Source organism: Kryptolebias marmoratus, linkage group LG8 (genome assembly GCF_001649575.2).
Source record: "Kryptolebias marmoratus isolate JLee-2015 linkage group LG8, ASM164957v2, whole genome shotgun sequence".
NCBI classification, from domain to species: domain Eukaryota; kingdom Metazoa; phylum Chordata; class Actinopteri; order Cyprinodontiformes; family Rivulidae; genus Kryptolebias; species Kryptolebias marmoratus.
Window position 1 is genome coordinate 28,035,837 of NC_051437.1, and position 21,056 is coordinate 28,056,892.

Here is a 21,056-nt window from a genome sequence, read left to right on the forward strand (position 1 = left end):
AAGTATCAAAACACAAGCTTAAAGCTAAAAGCAACAAATCACTAGCTAAAAACCAGAAGTAGCAAAGGGCTAGCTAAAAGAAGCAAAAGACTAGCTAAAAGCAGGTAAACACTGAATAAAAAACAAAGGTATCAAAACACTAGCTTAAAGCAGCAAAATGCTAGCAAAGGTGGTAGAACATTAGCTAAAATAAGTAAATGCTACCTAAGAGCAAAAAGAAGCAAAATGCTAGCTCAAATTCAAAACAAACAGTAGCTAAAAGCAGCTAAATACTCAAAATAAGCTGAAAGTAGCAAAACATTTGCTAAAAGCAGCTAAATGCTAAATAAAAGTAGCAAAACTGCTAGTTAAACCCTAAAAGAGGCAAAAGGATAACAAAACACTAAAAGCTAAAAGTCGCAAAATGCAAGCTAAAAGCGGCAAATCGCTAGCCAGATACCAGAAATAGCAAAAGGCTAGCTGAAAGTATCAAAACATTAGCTGAAGGCAACTAAATACTACCTAAAAGGAGCAAAATTATAGCAAAAAAAGCAAAACAGCAGCTAAACTCTGGAAAATACAAACGAAAAGCCACAAGTATCAAAACACTAGCTAAAGGCTAAAAGCAGCAAAATGCTAGCTAAAAAACAGAAGTAACAAAAAGTGGTAAAACATTAGCTAAAAACAGCTAAATTCACATCTTGTTTTAAAACCTTGTCTGTTAGCAAAATATCCAGATTTCAGTAAAACCCTCAGAAGGAAGCGACGGGATGAACGTCTGCAACGGATTAACTTTTGGAGCTAAACCGAAAAAAGATGGCCGCCACAGCCAACGTAGGAAACAGAACGAACTCGGCCGGTTTTGCAGATACCGACGTAAAATGTGTTGTGGTAGTAGCTGAGAGTCATCCCATATTTTTAAGATTAAAAACTCTGAAAGTTGGCGGGTGATATGCATTCCTTCGAGGCCTTTAACGGGTTCGTGAAAACAAACGTTGTGTTTTCGTGTCTCAGCTGCTGGAGTTAAAGGTCCTGGGGACGTCCAGGACTGTCCCCGGGGGACGTCTGGGGCAGATAAACCGGGCCCAGGGCGAGGAGGTCCGTGACGAGGCGGAGACAAGCTGATATCACCCGCCTGCAGCAGGTCGATAAGGAGGACGGGTGGAGCCGAGCATCACAGCTGAGACCTAAAGTCAACAACAGAAACGCTCACCTCCGTCGGGGTGGCGTAGGTTCACGGCGACCGTGTCGTGGCCTCAGGTGTCGCCACTGCCGTGACAGGCAGGCGATCATGTAATTACATGTGTGCACTTTGCCTGTCTGTTAGCAAAATATCTCATGAACCGCTGGTCGGATTTCAACGATACTTTCAGGGAGTAATCACCGGATGGACGTCTACAACTGATTAACTTTCGGAGCTGACCCAATTCAAAATGGCCGCCACAGCTAAAAAAACAACAACACTATAACTGAGTAGATTTTACAGACATTGAGCTAAGATTTGGTGTGGTAGTAGCTGAGAGTCGCTCACAACACAGACTGTAATCGTATGTTATTTTCCAGGTTTGACCAAAAAACGGCGGGCGATATGCATTCCTTCACGGAGTCAGAGCCGATTTTATTGATTTCAGCTTTTAGCTCAACTTCTGCTACTTCTAGGTTTTGCTAATATTAGCTTTTAGTTACACTTTTGCCCATTTTAGCTTCAAGCTACTGTTTTTCCGATTTTAGCTACTGTTCTGCTCGTTTTAACGCCAACGAATCAGACGGAACTCGTTCAGCGTTTTTGCAGAAACATCCAAGAACCTGTTCGGTCTCTTTAGCAGTTTTGGATTTTTTTCTTTTCTGACTTTTAGGGAAACAACTCATCCCTCGCTCTTCACTCTGCGACGTAAAAAATGTTGCGTTCGAGGAGAACCGCCTCGGGTTTCCTGTTCGCCAAAACCGGCGAGGCGACGCGCGCAGCCTCGTGCTGAACCGAGAACCGGGTCGTCGGGAACAACACAGAAAGGTCAACGGGAGGCGGGCCGTTTGCAGCTCGGCTGGCTGGTTTCCCCTTTCTGTGAAAGGCCGCGGTCGGAGCGCCAGCAGCACAGAGGCGAGAGGCAGAAAAACGCAGGAAACACGCGTGACACGCGTACGTGTGTGCACAGTTCCTAAAGAAACTACTTCTTCTGCAGCCACACAAGGTTAGGGGTGAGGAACTCAAAGGCTCAAAAGGGGAAATAAGATCTTTGAAAGCCTGGACACTGAGTCAGAGGCGTCAACAGAAAGTCTGAGAAGGTTTCAGTGTTTTTTTTCCAGGTTGTTTTGAGCCACAACACGAGTTCACCTGAAAGACGGTTTTCTCTCTTTCTCTTAGTGTCACTTCTGGCCTCTTTCTCGTGCTCTCCGGCTGCGAGTTGTGGTTCTTTGCATTGTTATCATCGCTGTCATCGCTCACAATGAAAAACAGTGTGTGTTCGAGGGATGGGGGGAGGAGCAGACACCGAGAACGACACAGGAAAAGAAGGAAAGAGCAGCCAGCTGTCGAGCGTCGGAAGAAAAAGAAAAGAAAAAAAAGAAACGAGTGATTGAGCACAAGAGGAGAAAACGTTGAAGGACGCAAACAGAAACCTGAGCAGGAAAACTCAAACTCTTCAAAATGAAGGATCTGGAACTTTGCAAGACTTTGATTTGAATAAAGAAGTTTTCTCGTTGCTGTTTCGGCTGCTTCTTTATTCCTTATAATCGCCTTTGATCTGGAGCAATTATCAGCAACATCGTACGGAGACCGCAGCGGCCATGTTGCCCGACCTCTCAGTGGTGGATAACGAGCTCTTTAATGCGACATATTTAAGCAATTATCAGCTGGTTGAGTCGAACGAGGCAGGCTGGCAGAGAATCCGCACGGCTAAATTAACGTTTGGAGACCGCACCCCAGGCCACACGTTACCATGCCGACCCGCCATGCGCCGTTCGGGCACGTTGAGGGCACATGTGGACGCCTCTTGACGAACGCATAACGATAAAAATCTGGTAGCGCTGCCCTTCGTTCTGTCTGAGTCTTTATCGTTGGACTGAATGGGTTCATCTGATTCTGCAGAAGAATCAGAGGCAAAGAAAGATATATATATATATTTATATTGTTTCATTGTGAACCGTGCATTACCTCTTTAATGAGCCAATAAGAATGGAATAATAACATAAAATAAAATAAATAAAAGTATTATTCCTTAAAGGAAGACGTGTCCCCTTTGGATGCCAAAGACTTTAAATTACCTGTTAGCACTCAGATGACTCTCAGCTACTACCACGCCAAGTTTGAGCTCAAAATTTTTAAAATTAGCCAATTAGAGCAATCCTGGGGAATGCTAACGTCACCGGATTGCACTTTAAATCCACACAAACAGAAACAAAACAACAATCAATATATTTTTTTACACACTATATTAAATATGAAATTTTTTACATCAAATATTTACCTAAAAATAAGAATCAGTAAACAAGCTGTCTGAATTTACTTTAGCATTGTAGCCTATAAGGTTAGCGTAGGTTTTGCTAAACGTATTTTAAAACAGCTTTTATGTTTATTGAATTCAAAAGTCAGTTTTTAAATCCCAAAAACTAAAGTTACACCTTTTTTTTTAATTAAAAATGTAAAATTCCTCTATTGATGATTAAGCAATAGAAGCAGGCCTATTATGCTAACCTAGGCTAGCATTAGCAGGTAGTTTTTGGAATAACCGTTGCAAACCTGTAAATAGCATGGCTGCTAGCCAGGCTAGTTAGCAGCTAGCCTTTCAAAAAACTGTTGCTAATCTGTAAGTAGCACATTTATAAAATAAACTAGTTAGCAGCTAGAGTTTAAAAGAACTGTTGCTAATATAATAATAGAAAACTTTTTAAACTAGGCTAGTTACCAAGTAACTTTTAGCTGCTGGAGTTTAGAACTGTTGCTAATTTGTTAATAGCAAACTTTTGAAGCTAGGCTAGTTAGCAGCTAGCTTTTGGAAGAAGTGTACCGCCCCTGATGTGCGTCGGTTTTTAAACATATGTATATAAATGTTCGTACCTTCCTGCCTCACTGTGCAAGGGGTAAGGGAGGGGGAAGCAGAGGAATCCATGTCGTGTTGGAATTAAAGGAAATAGAGCACAAAATAAACAAATGCGCAATTTTTTGAAACATAAATCACCTGTTTTTACTTCGCCTTCCTGTTCCGCTCTTCGCCGGCTGGGGGCAGTAACGCGCCTAAACGTTGCTTGGCAACCTCTTAAAAAAACCGTAGAAGAAGAAAAGGCAGAGCAATGGAGGTTCAACAACAAGCATCCGACCGTCTCAGACCGAAATGTTTTCTTTTTTTACTTTTACTCCACGTTTGTCGGGTTTTTGCCGAAGAGCTTCAGTGGGATGAAAACGGATACGTGCTGTACTGTCCCTGCATGGGTAAATCTGGATTTTAACTCGATTATTTTTTCTATTTTCAGCCGCTAAAACTTAATGCAACCTAAACTTTGTTCATTCATAAGTTTGAAGTTCGGAATACGGAGCCAGATGCGTGTGAAACCTGAATTAATCAGTTCAGAAACGTGTCTAACATCGCGGAATTATAAGTATTTCCAGCTGAAAGACAGTAAAGCTCAGTAAACACATTAAAAGCTTCAGCTCTTTTTTCGTTCAGGTCGCTTTGGGAACCAGGCAGACCACTTCCTGGGATCTCTGGCCTTTGCTAAGATGCTGAACCGAACCCTGGCTGTCCCTCCCTGGATAGTGTACCGTCACCACACCCCCCCTTACACCAATGTGAGTACAGTCCTGTCCCCCAACACAAGAATTAAAGACATCTGAAATCCTCTAAAGATTTGTCTTCTTCTTTTGACTGCTCACTTTTTCAGCGAGTCCTCCTTCTCCATCTAACTCTGTCTTCTGCGTCATCTGTCCTCTTTGTCTCTAACATCCCTCTGTCCCTCCTCTGGACATGTCCAAACCGTCTCTAACTTTGTCTCCCAGTCCTCCAACCTGTGCTGGACCTCTGATGTCCTCATTCCTGATCCTGTCTGTCCTCGTCCCTCCCAAGGACAACCTCAACATCTTCAGCTCTGACACTTCCTGTTCTGTCTCCAAACCGTCCAACATGGCCGCTCTCACCGCTGTCTGTAAACCTTTCCTTTGACCTTTGACCTTTGCTGCCACCCTTTTGTCACAAATCACTCCTGAAACTTTCCTCCATCCTGCCTGGACTCTCTTCTTCACCTCTTGTCCTCACTCCCCGTCCTCCTGGAGGACAGTGGACAGGCGTAGCATTCCTCAAGGGAATGCATATCGCCCGCCGCTTCAATGCCGGAGTGTTAAACTAAGATCGTCTTATGTAGAGACAGATTCAGAGCCAAACCTTGTCACCTTCTGAGAGATTCGGTAACATTGATCCAGTGGTTCATGAGATATTTTGCTAACAGACAGACTAACGCAGAGTTTCTAACAAACATGCTGTTCTTATTAAAGCTAACCTTTTTGTCCCCGTTCAGGTTCACGTTCCCTACAGTGAGTTCTTCCAGCTGGAGGCCCTGTCGGCCTTCCACCGGGTGGTCAGTCTGGAGGACTTCATGCAGAAGCTGGCCCCCAGATATTGGCCCCTGGGTCAGAGGAGAGCCTACTGCTTTGAGGCTGCTGCACAGCGGAGCGAAGACAAGAAGTCCTGCCCCATGAAGGTCAGAGGAACGGTTCTCTGAAGCCGCTGATCAGATTATCGGGTAAAGAGTTGATCAGCGGAGGAAAGAAATGGTTCCTTTTGGTGACTCCGGGGGGGCGGTTCATTCCTGGTTCTGTCCCGCGTCCTAGACGGACACCTGGCATTAAAACCCGACCCCACGCAGACCTGAAGGAACTACCTGTGATCCGATCGCAGTTCCCTGATGATGACATGAAACTCATTTCAGTTCTGATGAACTCGCTGATTTATTTTCCCGTCTTAGTTATGAAAACCTGGAGGTTATTTTCACTTTTATCGTCCAGTTTGTTTGTTTTTTGATATTAAACATCCTTTGTTGCCGTCAGTAACACCCCAGGCTTCCTCATCAAACTCTGCTGTCGTATTAAAGGTTCAGCTGTTCACGTTCAGGGCGATAAAAGGTTTGGAGCTCCTGTGGTCACTAAATACCACAGAAGAAGAGCAGGTTCTAAGGTTTTACGTATCAGGACATAAGAAGAATGATTTGGTCTTCACCAGGTTCTGAATTTATTCCACAAAATATAAAATCTTTGAGGCAAAAACTGGTATTTTTTTCCTTTAAGTCCCGATAAAACCCTGGAACTGAACGCTTTCTGTCTTCCAGGACTCCGTGTGCCGTAACGCTGAGGTTTCAGTTGTCTGACCCGGACCGATGGTTCTGATTTATCTGCAGGACGGGAATCCGTTCGGCCCGTTCTGGGAGTACGTCGGCGTCGACTTCGACGAGTCCGTTTTGTTCGGTGGGATTTCTTTCGGCGCCTACCATCAACCGCAGTGGATGAAGAAGTAAGTGTGTGACGATGTTATCGGACAGGACCGGGGCGCGTTTGTCTGTTAGCTAAATATCTCCTGAACTACTGGGTGTTCCTCTACAGCTGATTAACACGGCCGCCACAGCTAATCCACATTGGCGAACAGAGAAAGGCTGTAATTCAGTCAGTTTTACAGATAATGACCTAAAATCTGATGCGTTTGTAGCTGAGAGTCACCCCGACACACTGATGTCAAATTTAACTGAAACTACAACGTTTCATTTCTCAACACAACAACAAGATGAAAGGCGGCGGGCGACGTGCATTTCTTTTAATTCTCCCGTTTCCCCCCTCCGGCTGCTGGATCAGGTTTCCTCCCACCGAGCACCCGGTCCTGGCTCTGCCCGGCGCTCCGGCCCAGTTCCCGGTGATCGAGGAGCACGTGTGGCTGCAGCGCTTCGTGGTGTGGTCGGACAAGATGGTGGCGTTGGGGGAGGAGCACATGGCCAGGCTGCTGACCCGGCCGTACGTCGGGATCCACCTGAGGATCGGCGTGGACTGGGTGAGCCCGGGTTGTTTACAGGAACCAGGACCGGTTTAACGTGCAGAAGTTTAACTCCTCCCTCCTCGCAGCAAAACGCCTGCAGGCTGCTGGAGAGCGGCGACGCAGGGCCTCACTTCATGGCCTCCCCACAGTGTGTGGGCTACAGCCGTCAGGCGGCGCTCCCCCTCACCGCGACCATGTGCCTCCCCGACCTGACGGAGATCCGCAGGGCCGTCAAACTGTGGGTGAAGAAGACCTCGGCTCGCTCCGTCTTCATCGCCACCGACTCCGACTCCCACAGGAGCGAGATAGAGAAGCTCTTCAAAGGGAAGGTGGGTTCAGCATCAGGACCCTTAAAGGGGGCGGGGTTTAACCAGACGCTGTCAGGGTGACGAAACCGAGGCTCCTTAACTCCCGTCCTTGGAGCGGTTTTCCATGAAATTAATTTTAATGTTTACACACATCACAGAAACGCTCCGGAGACGTTTTACTGGTCATATTACGATCTCCTGCATGTTTTAGACGTGTTCTTGCTTTAAAACACCTGCTTTAAATGAACGACTTGTTGCCGTGCTCCTGGAGAACCTGATGATTTGATGAGGAGGTGATTAAACAGTTTGAATCAGGTGTGTTGGAGCAGAAACACCTAAAACTCAGAGGACAGCGGAGCCTCGAGGCCTGGAGTCTGACACCCCTGATGTAAACTATATGGTTTACTCATCTCATAAACCCATATTTTAATCACAATGGAGCAGAGTAAATCTATGATACGTTTAAACTTTACATTAAATAATGTAATGTTGAACTTTATGACAGGAAGAAACCAAAAGATGTGAGTAAGCAGCAGCCGGAGGAGCATTTCACAGCTAATCAGGTTAATGGGCAGTTTTAGAGGCTGAATTTGTCAGAAGTAAAGATGTACAGATGTTCACCAGTCTGGGAAAACTGCGTCTAAATATAGAGGAATGATTTTAAGATAAAGTTTAAATGTTCGCCGTGTTCCATGACGTTCCAGCTGTTTGGGAATTGGGGCTGGAGTTGAACTTTGCTGCTCTTATGAGCCAGTTTTAAAAAAAACTACTAAATATTTATTTATTTTTCCTGTTAATCAAAAAGTGACAGATTGAAAACAGGAAATTCTCTCCAGTTTGTGAAATAAATTAAAGGCTGAGAAGTGTAATTTTATTGATTTTAAAAACGTAGAAATTAAAGTTTTAACATCTCATTTTTGGAGGTAAATGCATGAAGATCTACAGATTAGTTTGTGTTTTTAATAACTTCATAAAGTGAGGTATTTAAATCTGAATCTTTAAGCATCCTTCCCTCTTCTTCGCAGGTGAAGGTGGCGACTCTGCGGCCCGAGTCGGCCCAGATGGATTTGTACATCTTAAGCCGGGCCGATCACTTCGTCGGTAACTGCGTCTCGTCCTTCTCCGCCTTCGTGAAGCGGGACAGGGACGTCCGCGGCCTGCCGTCCTCTTTCTTCGGCATGGACAAGCCTGGGAGAGTCCCCCGCCGGGAGGAACTCTAAGCGCCGGACAGAGACGAACACGAGCGCAGAGACGCTTGCCTGTCCCCCGTCCTGCAGACATGTTGACTGACGGCTCAGACGTCCATCTTCTGATTTACAAACTGATGAACTGTACTTTCTCCCACATGCACAACCTTTCCAGTGATGCAATTTGCACCAGTAAGAATTGTTTTTAGGTAGAATTTTCTATGTTTGACCAATAAATTAGTCTTTTTTTAAAGAAATAACAGCCTAAACTTCATTCTTAAATGTTTAATGTGACAAAAAGCCACTTCATCACTCGATCCTGGGATCAGGGACCTCCTGCAGATCAGATTTCTACAGTTTGTCTAAGATTGAATCCTTTAAAAGTCACTGAAAGAGACTGGATTAGTCTCATTCTAAGGTTTAAGTAAAACGTTGAAGTTTAAACATTTTAGAAAACTAAAATTTGCACAACTTCATCGTTTGAACTCAGTTTAAACACATTTAACTTCAATAAGTTTTTTTTCCTTCAAGGTGTAAGTTTGACCCAATTTAATCAACTTGTTTAAAGGTTTTTTCCAACGTTTTCCTCGTTTCTATAAATCGATCAGCAAACCAAATTTAAAGTTTCTTCCAGATTTGGTTCCGTTTAACTTTTTATTTCCACTCAAAATAAAAAAAACACTTCATGAGAACCAGCTAAAAATAAGGATTTTATTATAAAATTTAAGAACACTTTAATAAAAAACGAAAAACTTAAAATTCAGCTTTTTTTTTTTTAAACAAACATGGAGAAGTTTTAGCTCGAGTCGACCACACAGATGACAGAGTCTTTAAATGGAAACGGGCTCACCTTGAAAGAAGTGACCCAGCTGGAGGAGAGAAAATAAAAAATTAAAATAAATAAAATGATGTGAAAACATCTGGAGTTCTGCTCGGACTAACAGCTTTTATCGCCTCGAAAGGAAATTAAAATTAAAGCGTGTATTCGATGAGGAAACGTCCGACCCGTCAGCACTACGTGCTGGGATGACTCTCAGCTACTACCACACCAAACTACAGCCCAAAATCTGCACAACTGAGACGTTCGTGCTTAAGGTTGGTTAGCTGCGGCGGCCATCTTGAGTCAGGCCGACTCTGAAGTCCTCAGCTGCAGATTTTTATCTAATAGTTGCGTTAAAATCCATATCTGATATATTTTGCTGACAGACAAACGTGCAATTACATGATCGCTCACAGAGCGCATCGTTGGCGGCAACAATTTCACGTTTTTTGTGATTTTAACAAATAAAAGGCAGCAAAACTCTTCGATTCAAGTCAGTGAAATATCAGTTCTTGATTTCTATTAAAGGAAAAAAATGGCGGCCAACCTGTTTGAGTCGATGTGGTATTCCATAACCTGTTGAAGATCGGCGTCGTGGCTTTCGCCCGCCAGGACGTAGATCACGTCGCCCACGGCGGCACATTTCACCAGCAGCGAACACGGCATCGACGCGGCGGCGCGCCACTCGTTTGTGGCGATGTCGTAATATTCCACCGACTTTAGAAAGCCTGTAAAAAGAAAGACAACGATCTCTGTAAATAAAACCGGTAGGAGGTAATCACCGTGCTCCTCGGGAGGTCGGTGCGGTTGCGGTACCTTGTGCGCCCTGACCTCCAACGGCATAAATCCGGTTCTGGACCGCCACCAGACCGTGGTCCTTCCTGGCTTGCCTCATGGAGCACAACGTCGTCCACCTGAAAACGCCGCGGGGACATTTACGCATTTGTTGAGTGAAACGTCTCAAACCACTGGACAGATCGGGATCAGCTTGATTCAAGATGGCTGCCATAGCTAACTGACCACAGCACAGAGGGCTGTCGTTTCTACAGATCTGTAAAAGCCGTGACTCACTGCCGCGTTGCGGGGTTGTAGACCTCACAGCTGCTGACGATCCTGCGGGAGATGCCGTTGCTTCCCCCGCAGACGTAGACGAGCCCGTTGGCCGCCACTGAGCCGTGGCCGGAGCGGCTCACCGACATGCTCGGCTCCGCTTCCCACGACTCCGTCTCCGTGTCGAAGCACTCGAAGAGGCTCAGAGCCGAGCCCCCTGCAAGCAGACGAGTCGGGACGCGTTCAGACCGACGCCACGGGTCCGGGAGAGGAACCCGGACATCCCGAGGAATTCCCCGACCAGGAAAGGATATAAAAACAACGAGTTCTGGGAACTCCTTCCTGTTGGAGCTGCCTGGAAAACCGGCTCTACTCTGAGTTTTCCACACATAACAGAGCACTTCACGCCATCTTTAAAGGCCCTCACATCTGGGATCTTCTTCCTTTGGTCGTGATCCAACCAGGGGTGTCCAATCCTGGTCCTCAGGGCCACCATCCTCCAGGTTTTACCTGTTCCTCTGCTCCAATGGGTGATTAACAGGCTTCTGCAGAACATGAGGGAAACTAGGAAAACCTGCAGGATGGTGGCCCTCCAGGACCAGGATTTGGAGACCACTGGTTATGACCGTGAGATGTCGCCGGCTACAGACCGGTGGAAAGCCCTCATTACTGAGAGCCAATCAACACTCCCCGCCCCGTACTCACATCTCTCATACGATCCCCCCGACACGTAGATCTTCCCCTGGGAAGCGCAGGCAGCCATGTTGGTGCGAGCTCTGGGCAGCTCCCACTTGCAGAACCAGATCCTCTGCCGAACGCTGTAGCAGTCGATGCGTTTGACGAAGCCCCTTCTGTTCCAGCCCCCCAGCACGCAAACCAGATCGTCGCAGTAGACTGCTGCGGCTTCTCGGCGTTCCTCGAAGCTGCAGCTGAAGTTCGTCCAGTTGTAGTCCTACATGGAAGAGCCACAATGGTGCACGCTTCAGAACAGGGGTCTCTAATCCTGGTCCTGGAAGGCCACCATCCTGCAGGTTTTACCTGTTCCTCTGCTCCAACACACCTGATTTAAATCAGTGTATCATTAACAGGCTTCTGCAGAACATGAAGAGGTGATTTAACCTCTGAATCAGGTGTGTTGGAGCAGGGAAACAAGGAAAACCTGCAGGATGGTGGCCCTGAGGACCAGGATTGGAGACCCCTGCTTTAGAAGATGACTAAACGGTCCAACAAAGACATTGTTCAACATGTAAGAACTTGGAGGTACTTTGGGGTTGAAGTAGCGGCAGATGTGAGGCGCTGAGCTTTTAAACAAAGCGATCCGCTGGATCTGGTTGCGGCGAGATCGGGTCTTCACCGACAGGCCCTTGCGGTCCTTCCTGGGCAGCAGGTGGTACCCCATCGCACCTTGGACAGAAGCGCAGGTTGTGCTTTGTTAACCCAGAAAATAAAACTAATTTAGCCGAAATCCAGAGAGACTACACAGAGTTATACAACCTCTGTCAAAAATGATGGGCTCACCGGTCCTGGAGGAAGTTCTTTAACTTTATTACAGAAACAACATCTGCTGATCCCCTCATTTCTGACAGCGGTCATAAAAGTCACCGCTCCCGACTTCGACAAGACTTTACGTCTTCGTTCACTCACTCAGGAGCATGCTGAGGCACTTCGGGTTGTCCTGGATCATGGGCTCGGGCTGCACCGTCCTCAGCAGGAAGGTCTGGGAGATCAGAGGGAAGCGGACGCAACTCAGCACCTCCTCCAGATGCTGCTGCCTGCCGGGCAGATCGTGCCTCAGCCAGAGAGACGCCGCATCGTAAACCTGGAGACCAGAAGACGGCAAAATACAGGAATATGGGAGAACGGTTACATCTAGGAACCCGTGCTTCTCGGCTCCAAAAACCTCGTTTAAAAATGGAGTCTTCACTCAGTGAAAACGACCAGAGCCGCATTTCAATCAGATATGCTGATGTCATGGCTCAGGCATGGGTGAAGCTTAACTGTTAAAAAGCATACCCGATCTCTAAGGGAGAGCCCAGACACCCTGCGGAGGAAACTCATTTCAGCCGCTTGTATTCGCGATCTCGTTCTTTCGGTCACTACCCAAAGCTCGTGACCATAGATGAGGGTAGGAACGTAGATCGACCGGTAAATCGAGAGCTTCACCTTTTTCCTTCTTTTCATTTAAACCAGAAATAGACTTTGTCACAATCAAGAGTAAAAGTTTGGAGTCAAACCATCTATGAGTTCCTCTTCCCAGCCGTGAAAAACTTCCACTGAAGAGCTCTGAGCCGGCAACGAAGTTTTCTGTTTCTCCATCTCAAAAAGCTTCAAAATATTCAGTTTGTTGAGTTTTTTTTTTTTTTTTTTTTTTTTTTGGGGGGGGGGGGGGGGGTCTATCACCTGGAAACAAGTTGCTTTTGTTTAAGATGGTGCTGGTTTGAAAACTTGATTTTCTTTTATTGGTCTGGAATGATGGATGTTACTGGGACACCAAACCCTATATTAAAAAAAAAAAAAAAAACAAGAAATTTGGAAGTTTTGGGTTTTTAAATCAGAAGTGGTACCTCCTCCTCGGTACAGTCCGTCAGGTCGTCGTGCTGCAGCAGTTTCACGAGCCGAGTCACATCTAGTCGTGGAAATTCCTCGAACTGGACGACTTTGGTGAAGTGGCGCAGAGCAAACCGCTCTGCCTTCGCCTTCAGCCTCGGACAGTCGAGCAAATCTGCCAGGGCTGATATACCTGCAGGAGCCCAGCCGGGTCAGTGAGTGTTTACAGCGTGTGTGTGTGTGTGTGTGTGTGTGTGTGTGTGTGTGTGTCAGTACCCAAGCAGTTCGATGCGTCGGTCCGTTCTTCCAGGAACTCCAGGCACGTCGTCTTCACAGGATAGATGTGATACCGGTCGGCTGCAAGCAGCAACGACTGGACGTTCGTCTCGTTCACAGAGATCCTGAAACCAAAAATAAACTAAACATCTGACGAAGTTCCACCAACCAGGAAACTCTGCACGCTCCGTGGAAACACCGCGGACGCTGAACAGTTAAAGCAGACGATTTCAAACATTGTTTTTTTGAAAGAACTGCAGAGGAATGCTTTTCTACGGGGGATTTATTTTGAAAAACCCAGAAGTCACGGCACTTATCTCCTGATTGAGCTGAATGTTTCCATGCTTTAATAGCTAAAATAAAGTATGCAGATGTGATTAAGATGTGGAAACAAAGAGTCCCACCGTTCCGTGTAGAGAAATCCAATCAGCTGCTCCATGATCTCAGGCTCAACCTCATGGAGCTCCACCGCCTGAGACACGGACTCCTGCATGTTTGCTGGAAATAAAAACCACATCAAGTGACTTTCAAACTATTTTATTTCCACATTTATGATAGTTTTCGACGCGCCGCTTTGCCTACTTGTAAACATGAGGCGGAAGAAGTGGCTGGCAGCGGCGAGGACCAAGCGATGGACGGGAAACAGCCTCCCCTGAACCACCAGGGTCACATCACACAGCACACCCTGCAGGAAGAGCTGAAGGGATGAAGCAGAACCACCACGGAGCCGGAGCCCTCCGTTTTCCTCACCTCCATCCTGAACGCGTTCACCACCTTCCCAATGTCGGACCACTGGTCGGAAACGATCCTCCCGGTCTTTTCCTTCGAGGCCATTTCCATTTGTCCGGCTGATCCTAAACCGCTTACTTCCATTTAAAAAAAAAGGAAACAGTTTCAGCACCATGGTTTGACAAACGTTCAACCTGCTGGGACTTGGATCCACAAACAGATCCCTGCTCCCAAAACGCCTGATTTCAACCAGCTGGACCAACCTGCTCTGCTGAGAACCTGTTAACTCAGGTGTGTTCAAAGTGGCTTAACGACATGCAGAAGTTTTCAGCTAAAAGTCAAAATTAAAGCTTCAAAGAACCTTCAGAAAGCTCGTGTTCAGGATTACTTGCAAGAAATGAAAATAAAATAAGGAGGTGACTCAATATTGTTGCACATCTGGAGCGTTATTAATCTTTTTTTTTTTTACTGTGTTTTGCTTTTAGGGAAGCAAACCCAAATGTAATCACATTAAATCCTATTCTAGATGCTCCAGAGAGGAGCATATTTTACAACTACAACACATCAGTCAATAAACACCACTAAAAATAAAAAAATAATAAGATTGATGAGCCTCACCTGATCTCCAGACATGGAGGAAACAAGCTGATGTGATGCTGTCACCTGTTCTTAAAGCGCCAGGTGATTAAACGTCGTAAATGTTCGAAAAGACGCGCAATCAGAGGCTGATTATTTCCAGGCTTGATTAAAAAAAAAGGAAAGGTCTGCTTCTTTCCGGTCTGCCGGCGCGTAAACCCATGATAAACGGCGAGGGGGGGAGTTTAAGTAATAAAAAAAAAATTGAAAAAATAAAAGCCTGCACAAGGAAGTGCCATGAAATTAAGTACTGTAATTATTCGAAAAAGGTCCGCTCTTTACCGGTCCGCCGGCGCATTAACCAGCTAGAATTGACGGTAACCGGCGAGGGAGGGGTTTAAAGCATTAAATGGAGTATCGTAAACATTGATCTTTTATTATTAATTTTAAATTAGTGTATATATATATTTAATGCGAGACCCTGAGAAAAAGCACCTTTCATGACTTTCTTTTTTTAATTTTAGCTTCAAAAACACTTTTCATTTCCCCTTTAAATGAGCACCGTAAAGCTTCGGAGAGAGACGCAATCAGCGGCTGAATTGTACAAAAAAAGGTCCGCTCCTTACCGGTCCGCCGGCGCATTAACCAGGCAACAACCGGCGAGGGTGGGAGGAGTTTAAGCGTCAAATAGAGATAAAACCCTGCAGGATGACGTTTCATCTTAAAACACCTGACAGACAGAAACGACTCTTCAGAGTGATGTCAGTGTACTGGGTTAATAATTGGTGTCAATAACAACAAAAAGTAGATACATTTTAAATCTTCTGACCGAGCGCGCCGGTTCGTGCGCCGGAGAATGAACGGTGCGGACCCAGCGGTTGGCTTGCCCCGGACGGCAGCGCGATGGTGAGTTTTGGATCAAACTGGTTTAAAAAAAAGAAACGTCGCCGTTTTTCTCGTGGCTGATCCGCCCCGGATCCGAGCTCCAAACGAGCCCGTCCGGTTCGCGGTGGTGTCCCGCGTTCGGGCAGCGTTCAGCCGGGGTTTGTAGCCGAGGTTACCGCGGTGTTTGGCCGTTGCTAGGCCGGCTGTTGTGGTCCCTCTCCCGGCTGCGCTGAACGCGAGCTAACGGCTAACTGCTAACTGTGACAGACAGCTAAAAACGGCCTCACTTTGTTCCGATTTAACTCATTTTAGTCAATTATTCAGTCCCTTTTATAGCCTAAGGCTGTGGCTGTTTTGACCAGTTTGCTTGGGTTTTAAATATAAAGAAAACTGCAACCTGAGCAGCTTAATTTAAGCCCCTAACCTCTCATTTAAGCTGTATTTTAGTGTTTTTTTCTGCTAAAAACAGCATTAAAACACTGTAGGATCAAAATAATTCACTTATAAGTCCTTATCTTGTCTAAATTTACTTCCATTTTTAAAGCAGTTATGTCTGATTAGCGATTAAATCAAATCCTAATTAAAAAAAGCAACATTTATTGGATAATAGGTTGAAATAAAGGCAATCTGCATTCATCATTTATAAGAAAAGTGCCCAGAATTACATTTGTCTCCTCCTGTAGTGATTTATTTCTTATTTGTGGTGTAATTTTTGACAAAAAAGCTGCTCAATTTTCCTTAAATCCCCAAAAAGACAACCTAACAGACCTTTTAGTTCCTGTTTTCAGCCACATAAATTCCTAAAAATGAACCATTTGGATCCATCAGAACAGCTTTTTTTATTACACCAACAAAATGTAGGAAAGTAAACTAATAACTGTATAATTACCCTCAGTAACAGACTCAATCTTTAAGGTTTAATGCGAGTTATTTAATAAAAAATTAACAGATTATTGCCAATTTTTTGTGACGGATGAGAAAGTTTCCTGTAGTTTTATGGTCATTCAGGACGTTAATTATCCCAGTTCTGTAAGATTCCAGTGTTTAAACCCGGATTAATGACTTTGGGATCATTTAAAAGCTCGTTTAAAGCTCTCATTTAACAATTTTTGTTAAATGTGAGCTTTTTGTCAAAAGCAACCGAGTTCTCCGCAAACGGCTCGTTGCAACGAAGGTTAAAAAAGTTTAAAAAGTTACTTTCCTGCAGCCGTGGCTCTTTTAAAGTATCTCAAATCGCTCATTTCAACCTTTACAGTCGACTCAGACGTTTATCACGTTAAATTAAATCTGTCCAGAGCCGTAAAATGAACTTAAAGGTCTGTAACACGCAAAAAAATGAACGATTTCTAACAAATTGTTGACGTTTGTTGGCAACTTCACATGTTAGGACAAAGAAAAGGAGCCTGTCCTCGTGGATTGGGACAATAAGATGCGTTTAGAGTTAATTTTTGCGTTTGCAGGAAAAATTTACCCTTTTTTTAAGTCTCCCACTTTCAAACGACAAAAAGCAGAAACTTGGGACAGTTTGCCGTGTCCCCCTTTAAACGAGGAAGACAGAGGACAAAAGGAAACCTAAAATAAAAAGTATTTACAGAAGGTTAATGGCGTCTGAGTTTATCATCTACTAATAAGTCCTATTTTACTCTAAACTCATTTTTATAACCAAAATCGGGGACAAATTGTCTTTTTGACAGATTGCCTGTTTAAAATGTCCCCAGATCCAATTTCTTGTCGTTTCTTTGTGAGTTTTTTTTATCTTTAGACACAAAACCGTCTCCGTCTGTCGTGTTCAGGCACATTTTTTATGAAACGCTAAGTCGCTGAATAAACAAGAAGCCGATACGCGAGCGGGAAATGACCAGTAATGACTCAGTTTTCGGAGCTTCCTGTTTGGTTGTTTCAGACGTGGGGACTCCTGTCGGCGAAGCGTTCCTGAAGCGGCGGTGTGACGACCCGAGGTGCCGAGCGGCGACTCCCGCCATCCCATCATGTCGAAGACCAAGAGCTCCGAGTCGGTCAAAGTGGTGGTCCGGTGTCGGCCCATGAACGAGAAGGAGCGGGCCGCGGGCTTCGAGCGCGTGGTTTCCGTCGACGTCAAGCTGGGCCAGATCATCGTCAGGAATCCCCGGGAAGCCAGCGAGCTCCCCAAAGTCTTCACCTTCGATTCGGTTTACGACTGGAACTCCAAGCAGCTGGACCTGTACGACGAGACCTTCAGGCCCCTGGTGGATTCGGTTCTCTTCGGCTTCAACGGGACCATTTTCGCTTACGGCCAGACGGGGACGGGAAAGACTTACACCATGGAGGGAATAAGGAACGATCCGGAGAGGAGAGGGGTGATCCCGAACTCCTTCGAGCACATCTTCACGCACATTTCGCGCTCCCAGAACCAGCAGTACCTCGTCAGGGCGTCGTACCTGGAGATCTACCAGGAGGAGATCCGGGACCTGCTCTCCCAGGACCAGGCGCGGCGCCTGGAGCTCCGGGAGAGGCCCGACACCGGCGTGTACGTCAAGGACCTGTCCTCGTTCGTCACCAAGAGCGTCCGGGAGATCGAGCACGTCATGAACGTGGGCAACCAGAACCGCTCGGTGGGCGCCACCAACATGAACGAGCACAGCTCGCGCTCCCACGCCATCTTCGTCATCACGGTGGAGTGCAGCGAGCTGGGCGTGGACGGGGAGAACCACATCAGGGTCGGGAAGCTCAACCTGGTGGATCTGGCAGGAAGCGAGAGGCAGACCAAGACCGGCGCCCAGGGAGAGCGGCTGAAAGAAGCCACGAAGATCAACCTGTCCCTTTCTGCGCTGGGAAACGTCATCTCGGCGCTGGTGGACGGCAGGAGCAGCCACATCCCGTACCGAGACTCCAAGCTGACCCGCCTGCTGCAGGACTCCCTGGGGGGCAACGCTCGCACCGTCATGGTGGCCAACATCGGCCCGGCGTCCTACAACCTGGAGGAGACCCTGACAACGCTGCGCTACTCCAACCGGGCCAAGAACATCAAGAACAAGCCGCGCATCAACGAGGACCCGAAGGACGCCCTGCTCCGCGAGTTTCAGGAGCAGATCGCCAGGCTGAAGGAGCAGCTGGAGAAACGCGTCGGGAAGAAGAAGAAGAGGAGGCAGAGGAGGAGGGACGGCAGCGGCGAGGACGACCAGGAGGACGGGGAGACGGAGGACGACGACAACGAAGAGGGAGGCGACTACTGGCGGGAGCAGCAGGAGAAGCTGGAGCGGGAGAAGAAGGCCATCATGGAGGATCACAGTCTGGTGGCTGATGAGCGAGCCCGGCTGCTGAAGGAGAAGGAGAGGAAAATGGAGGATCTGAGGAGAGAGAAGGAGGCGGGAGAGATGCTGGCGGCGAAAGTGAAGGTGGGCAGCCGGGACAGCGACCGCTTCCCTTCCCCGACCCGGAATCTTCATTCTTGTTTTTCTGATTTCCTGTCCAGGCGATGGAGAGCAAGCTCCTCGTCGGCGGGAAGAACATCGTGGATCGCACCAACGAGCAGCAGAGGATCCTAGAGCAGAAGAGGCACGAAATCGCCGAACAGGTAAAACCAGAGCGTCCGTCTCGGGAGCCGCGGCTCGGGTTTGTTCGCCCGGGAACCTGAATGCCGCGACGCTCTGTGTCGTCAGAAACGGCGGGAGCGAGAGATGCAGCAGCAGATGGAGAGCCGCGACGAGGAGACCCTGGAGCTGAAGGAGACGTACAGCTCGCTGCAGCAGGAGGTGGACATCAAAACCAAGAAGCTGAAGAAGGTAACGGGCCGTGCCGGGCCGGGCCGGTTCTGCTCACTCATCACGGGTTAAACTCACGCTAACTCCGGTTTCCGTATTCGTTTCCCCTCCAGCTGTTTTCGAAGCTGCAGGCGGTGAAAGCGGAAATCCAGGACATCCAGGAAGCGCACATCAAGGAGCGCCAGGACTTGGAACAGACCCAGAACGAGCTCACCCGGGAACTCAAACTCAAGTAAGGAGCAGAAACGAGCCGGAGGTTCAGATCCTTCTTCTCGTGTTCTCCGATCGACAGGGTTCAGATTTATCTTCACACCTCCACCGATATCTGGTTAAACGTCACCTGGACCGCGGGCTTTCTGTCTCCGTCATCGAGCTGCTGGTGGAAATCTGACTCCTCCTCCTCCTCCTTCTTCTTCTTCTCCTCGGCAGAACTGTTGGAGTTCTTTAAGAACTGGTTGGTTTCCTGAAACAGAACCGGGTTTTAATCACAGTCCACAAGTTTTCACTCAGGTCAAAGCTGCAAATTTGGGAAGGGGGAGGATCCAGTAGCTTAATGTTAGCCTGTTTTAGCCAATCAGAAACCAGTTCTGATGTTTTATCCAATCAGAAACCAGCTCTGATGTTTTATCCAATCAGAAACCAGTTCTGATGTTTTATCCAATCAGAAACCAGTTCTGATGTTTTATCCAATCAGAAACCAGTTCTGATGTTTTATCCAATCAGAAACCAGTTCTGATGTTTTATCCAATCAGAAACCAGTTCTGATGTTTTATCCAATCAGAAACCAGTTCTGATGTTTTATCCAATCAGAAACCAGTTCTGATGTTTTATCCAATCAGAAACCAGTTCTGATGTTTTATCCAATCAGAGACCAGCTCTGATGCTTTATCCAATCAGGAACCAGCTCTGGACCAAACTGTCCAAGTTTCAACCGTCCAGCTGCTGGTTCGAGTTGGACGAATTCGGAGGTTTTTTGACGCACGGTGGATTAGCGGTCAGCACTGTTGCCTCACAGTAAGAAGGTCCTGGGTTCAAGCTCCGGTTTCAATAAAGGTTGATAAATAAAAATGATGCTCCCACCACCGTGCCTGTCAGTTGGACTCGGTGGTCTTAGGAAAGCCTGACCTCGGCTCCTCCTGACAGCTCAGCCATCAAACCGTCCTCCTGAGGACATTCGTCTCGTCCTCATGGACAGCTGCAGGGTCCGGTCCAGCCTGAAGGAACCGACCCAGGCTGTGGTGATGGAGAAGTTCCTCCCTGGAAACAGAAAACGGTTCTAATCAGTCGTGATTTGTGGATCTGACCCTTAGTCTCAGCCCGACGTTTGTCTTTCAGGCACCTGATCATCGAGAACTTCATCCCCTCGGAGGAGAAGAACAAAATCCTCCACCGGGCGTTCTTCGACGAGGAGGAGGAGTGCTGGAAGCTGAAGGCCATCACTCGGATCGAGGAGTAAGCCGCAGCGTTCTTCACGTGGAACGCAAACAGTACATTTAGTATTTCCACGTTTTAAAACCTCAGTTACACAAGTTTGTTTAATTTAATGTAACTGAAGAGAGCTTCCTGTTTGAAAGGAGCTGCTTTTAAATCTAAACTCAGGAAGCAGGAAGCAGATCTTAGAGAACTGGAACGTGTTTCTGTTCAATTTGAAGCCGAAGGTAACAGGATCAGAACCATCCTGCAGGTTTGACCCGTTTCCTCTGCTCCAACACACCTGAGTCACGGCCTGCAGGAGCCCGTTAAACGTAAAATCAAGCAAACTTTTTGCAACTTTAACCCAATATTTATTGTTTCTAAGGTGATTCGCCACCGTTTCTGCGGTCTAGTCTCTTCTTTGTGGGTTTGTGTAGCGTGGAATACAAAATAACCCCAAATAACTCAGGAAGAAGACACGTGACGTCACTTCCTGTTAACATCAGAATGCCGGGAGCGTGCAGGAGCAGCGACCGAAG

The 21,056-nt window shown here is 46.8% G+C and overlaps 3 protein-coding genes and 1 long non-coding RNA gene across 8 annotated transcripts in view; 3 read left to right on the forward strand and 1 right to left on the reverse strand.

The window, feature by feature from the left end:
* The first annotated feature begins 1,918 nt into the window (after positions 1–1,918).
* On the forward strand, positions 1,919–2,682 carry LOC119617290. 2 transcript variants are annotated; one of them, XR_005233520.1, is made up of 2 exons: positions 1,919–2,175; positions 2,342–2,682. It is a non-coding gene; the product is annotated as an uncharacterized LOC119617290 (long non-coding RNA). The 2 variants fall into 2 exon arrangements; XR_005233519.1 differs by having other exon boundaries at positions 1,919–2,168.
* Positions 2,683–4,234: 1,552 nt separating this feature from the next.
* On the forward strand, positions 4,235–8,732 carry pofut1 (protein O-fucosyltransferase 1). Its single transcript, XM_017439722.3, has 7 exons — positions 4,235–4,405; positions 4,641–4,762; positions 5,485–5,667; positions 6,361–6,473; positions 6,809–7,001; positions 7,073–7,315; positions 8,320–8,732. The coding sequence occupies exons 1-7, from the start codon at positions 4,267–4,269 to the stop codon at positions 8,512–8,514; spliced, it is 1,188 nt and encodes a 395-aa protein (XP_017295211.1). The 5' UTR covers positions 4,235–4,266; the 3' UTR covers positions 8,515–8,732.
* Positions 8,733–9,214: 482 nt separating this feature from the next.
* Positions 9,215–14,644, reverse strand: LOC108250038 (kelch-like protein 7). Of its 3 annotated transcripts, none has more exons than XM_025002420.2 (13): positions 14,522–14,644; positions 13,925–14,040; positions 13,757–13,859; positions 13,579–13,672; positions 13,175–13,299; positions 12,916–13,091; positions 11,996–12,170; positions 11,616–11,755; positions 11,057–11,303; positions 10,373–10,568; positions 10,133–10,215; positions 9,849–10,029; positions 9,215–9,350 (listed from the first exon to the last, which is right to left on the reverse strand). In XM_025002420.2, exons 2-13 carry the CDS (start codon positions 14,012–14,014, stop codon positions 9,278–9,280), a joined length of 1,683 nt encoding a protein of 560 aa, XP_024858188.1. In that variant the 5' UTR covers positions 14,015–14,040; positions 14,522–14,644; the 3' UTR covers positions 9,215–9,277. The 3 variants fall into 3 exon arrangements, with proteins under 3 accessions (XP_024858188.1, XP_017295212.1, XP_024858187.1); XM_017439723.3 differs by having other exon boundaries at positions 10,118–10,215; XM_025002419.2 differs by lacking the exon at positions 14,522–14,644 and adding an exon at positions 14,167–14,397 and having other exon boundaries at positions 10,118–10,215.
* A 668-nt stretch (positions 14,645–15,312) lies between these two features.
* kif3b (kinesin family member 3B) overlaps positions 15,313–21,056 on the forward strand; it is an 8,197-nt gene continuing 2,453 nt past the window's right edge. The window contains exons 1-6 of one of the 2 annotated variants that reach the window (XM_017439731.2): positions 15,313–15,385; positions 17,268–18,738; positions 18,816–18,917; positions 19,003–19,125; positions 19,218–19,336; positions 20,440–20,556. In XM_017439731.2, the coding sequence (XP_017295220.1) occupies positions 17,353–18,738; positions 18,816–18,917; positions 19,003–19,125; positions 19,218–19,336; positions 20,440–20,556 (1,847 nt within the window). In that variant the 5' untranslated portion in view covers positions 15,313–15,385; positions 17,268–17,352. Of the gene's footprint in view, positions 15,386–17,267; positions 18,739–18,815; positions 18,918–19,002; positions 19,126–19,217; positions 19,337–20,439; positions 20,557–21,056 lie in introns of those variants that run through there. The other variant, XM_025002418.2, reaches the window with a different exon arrangement.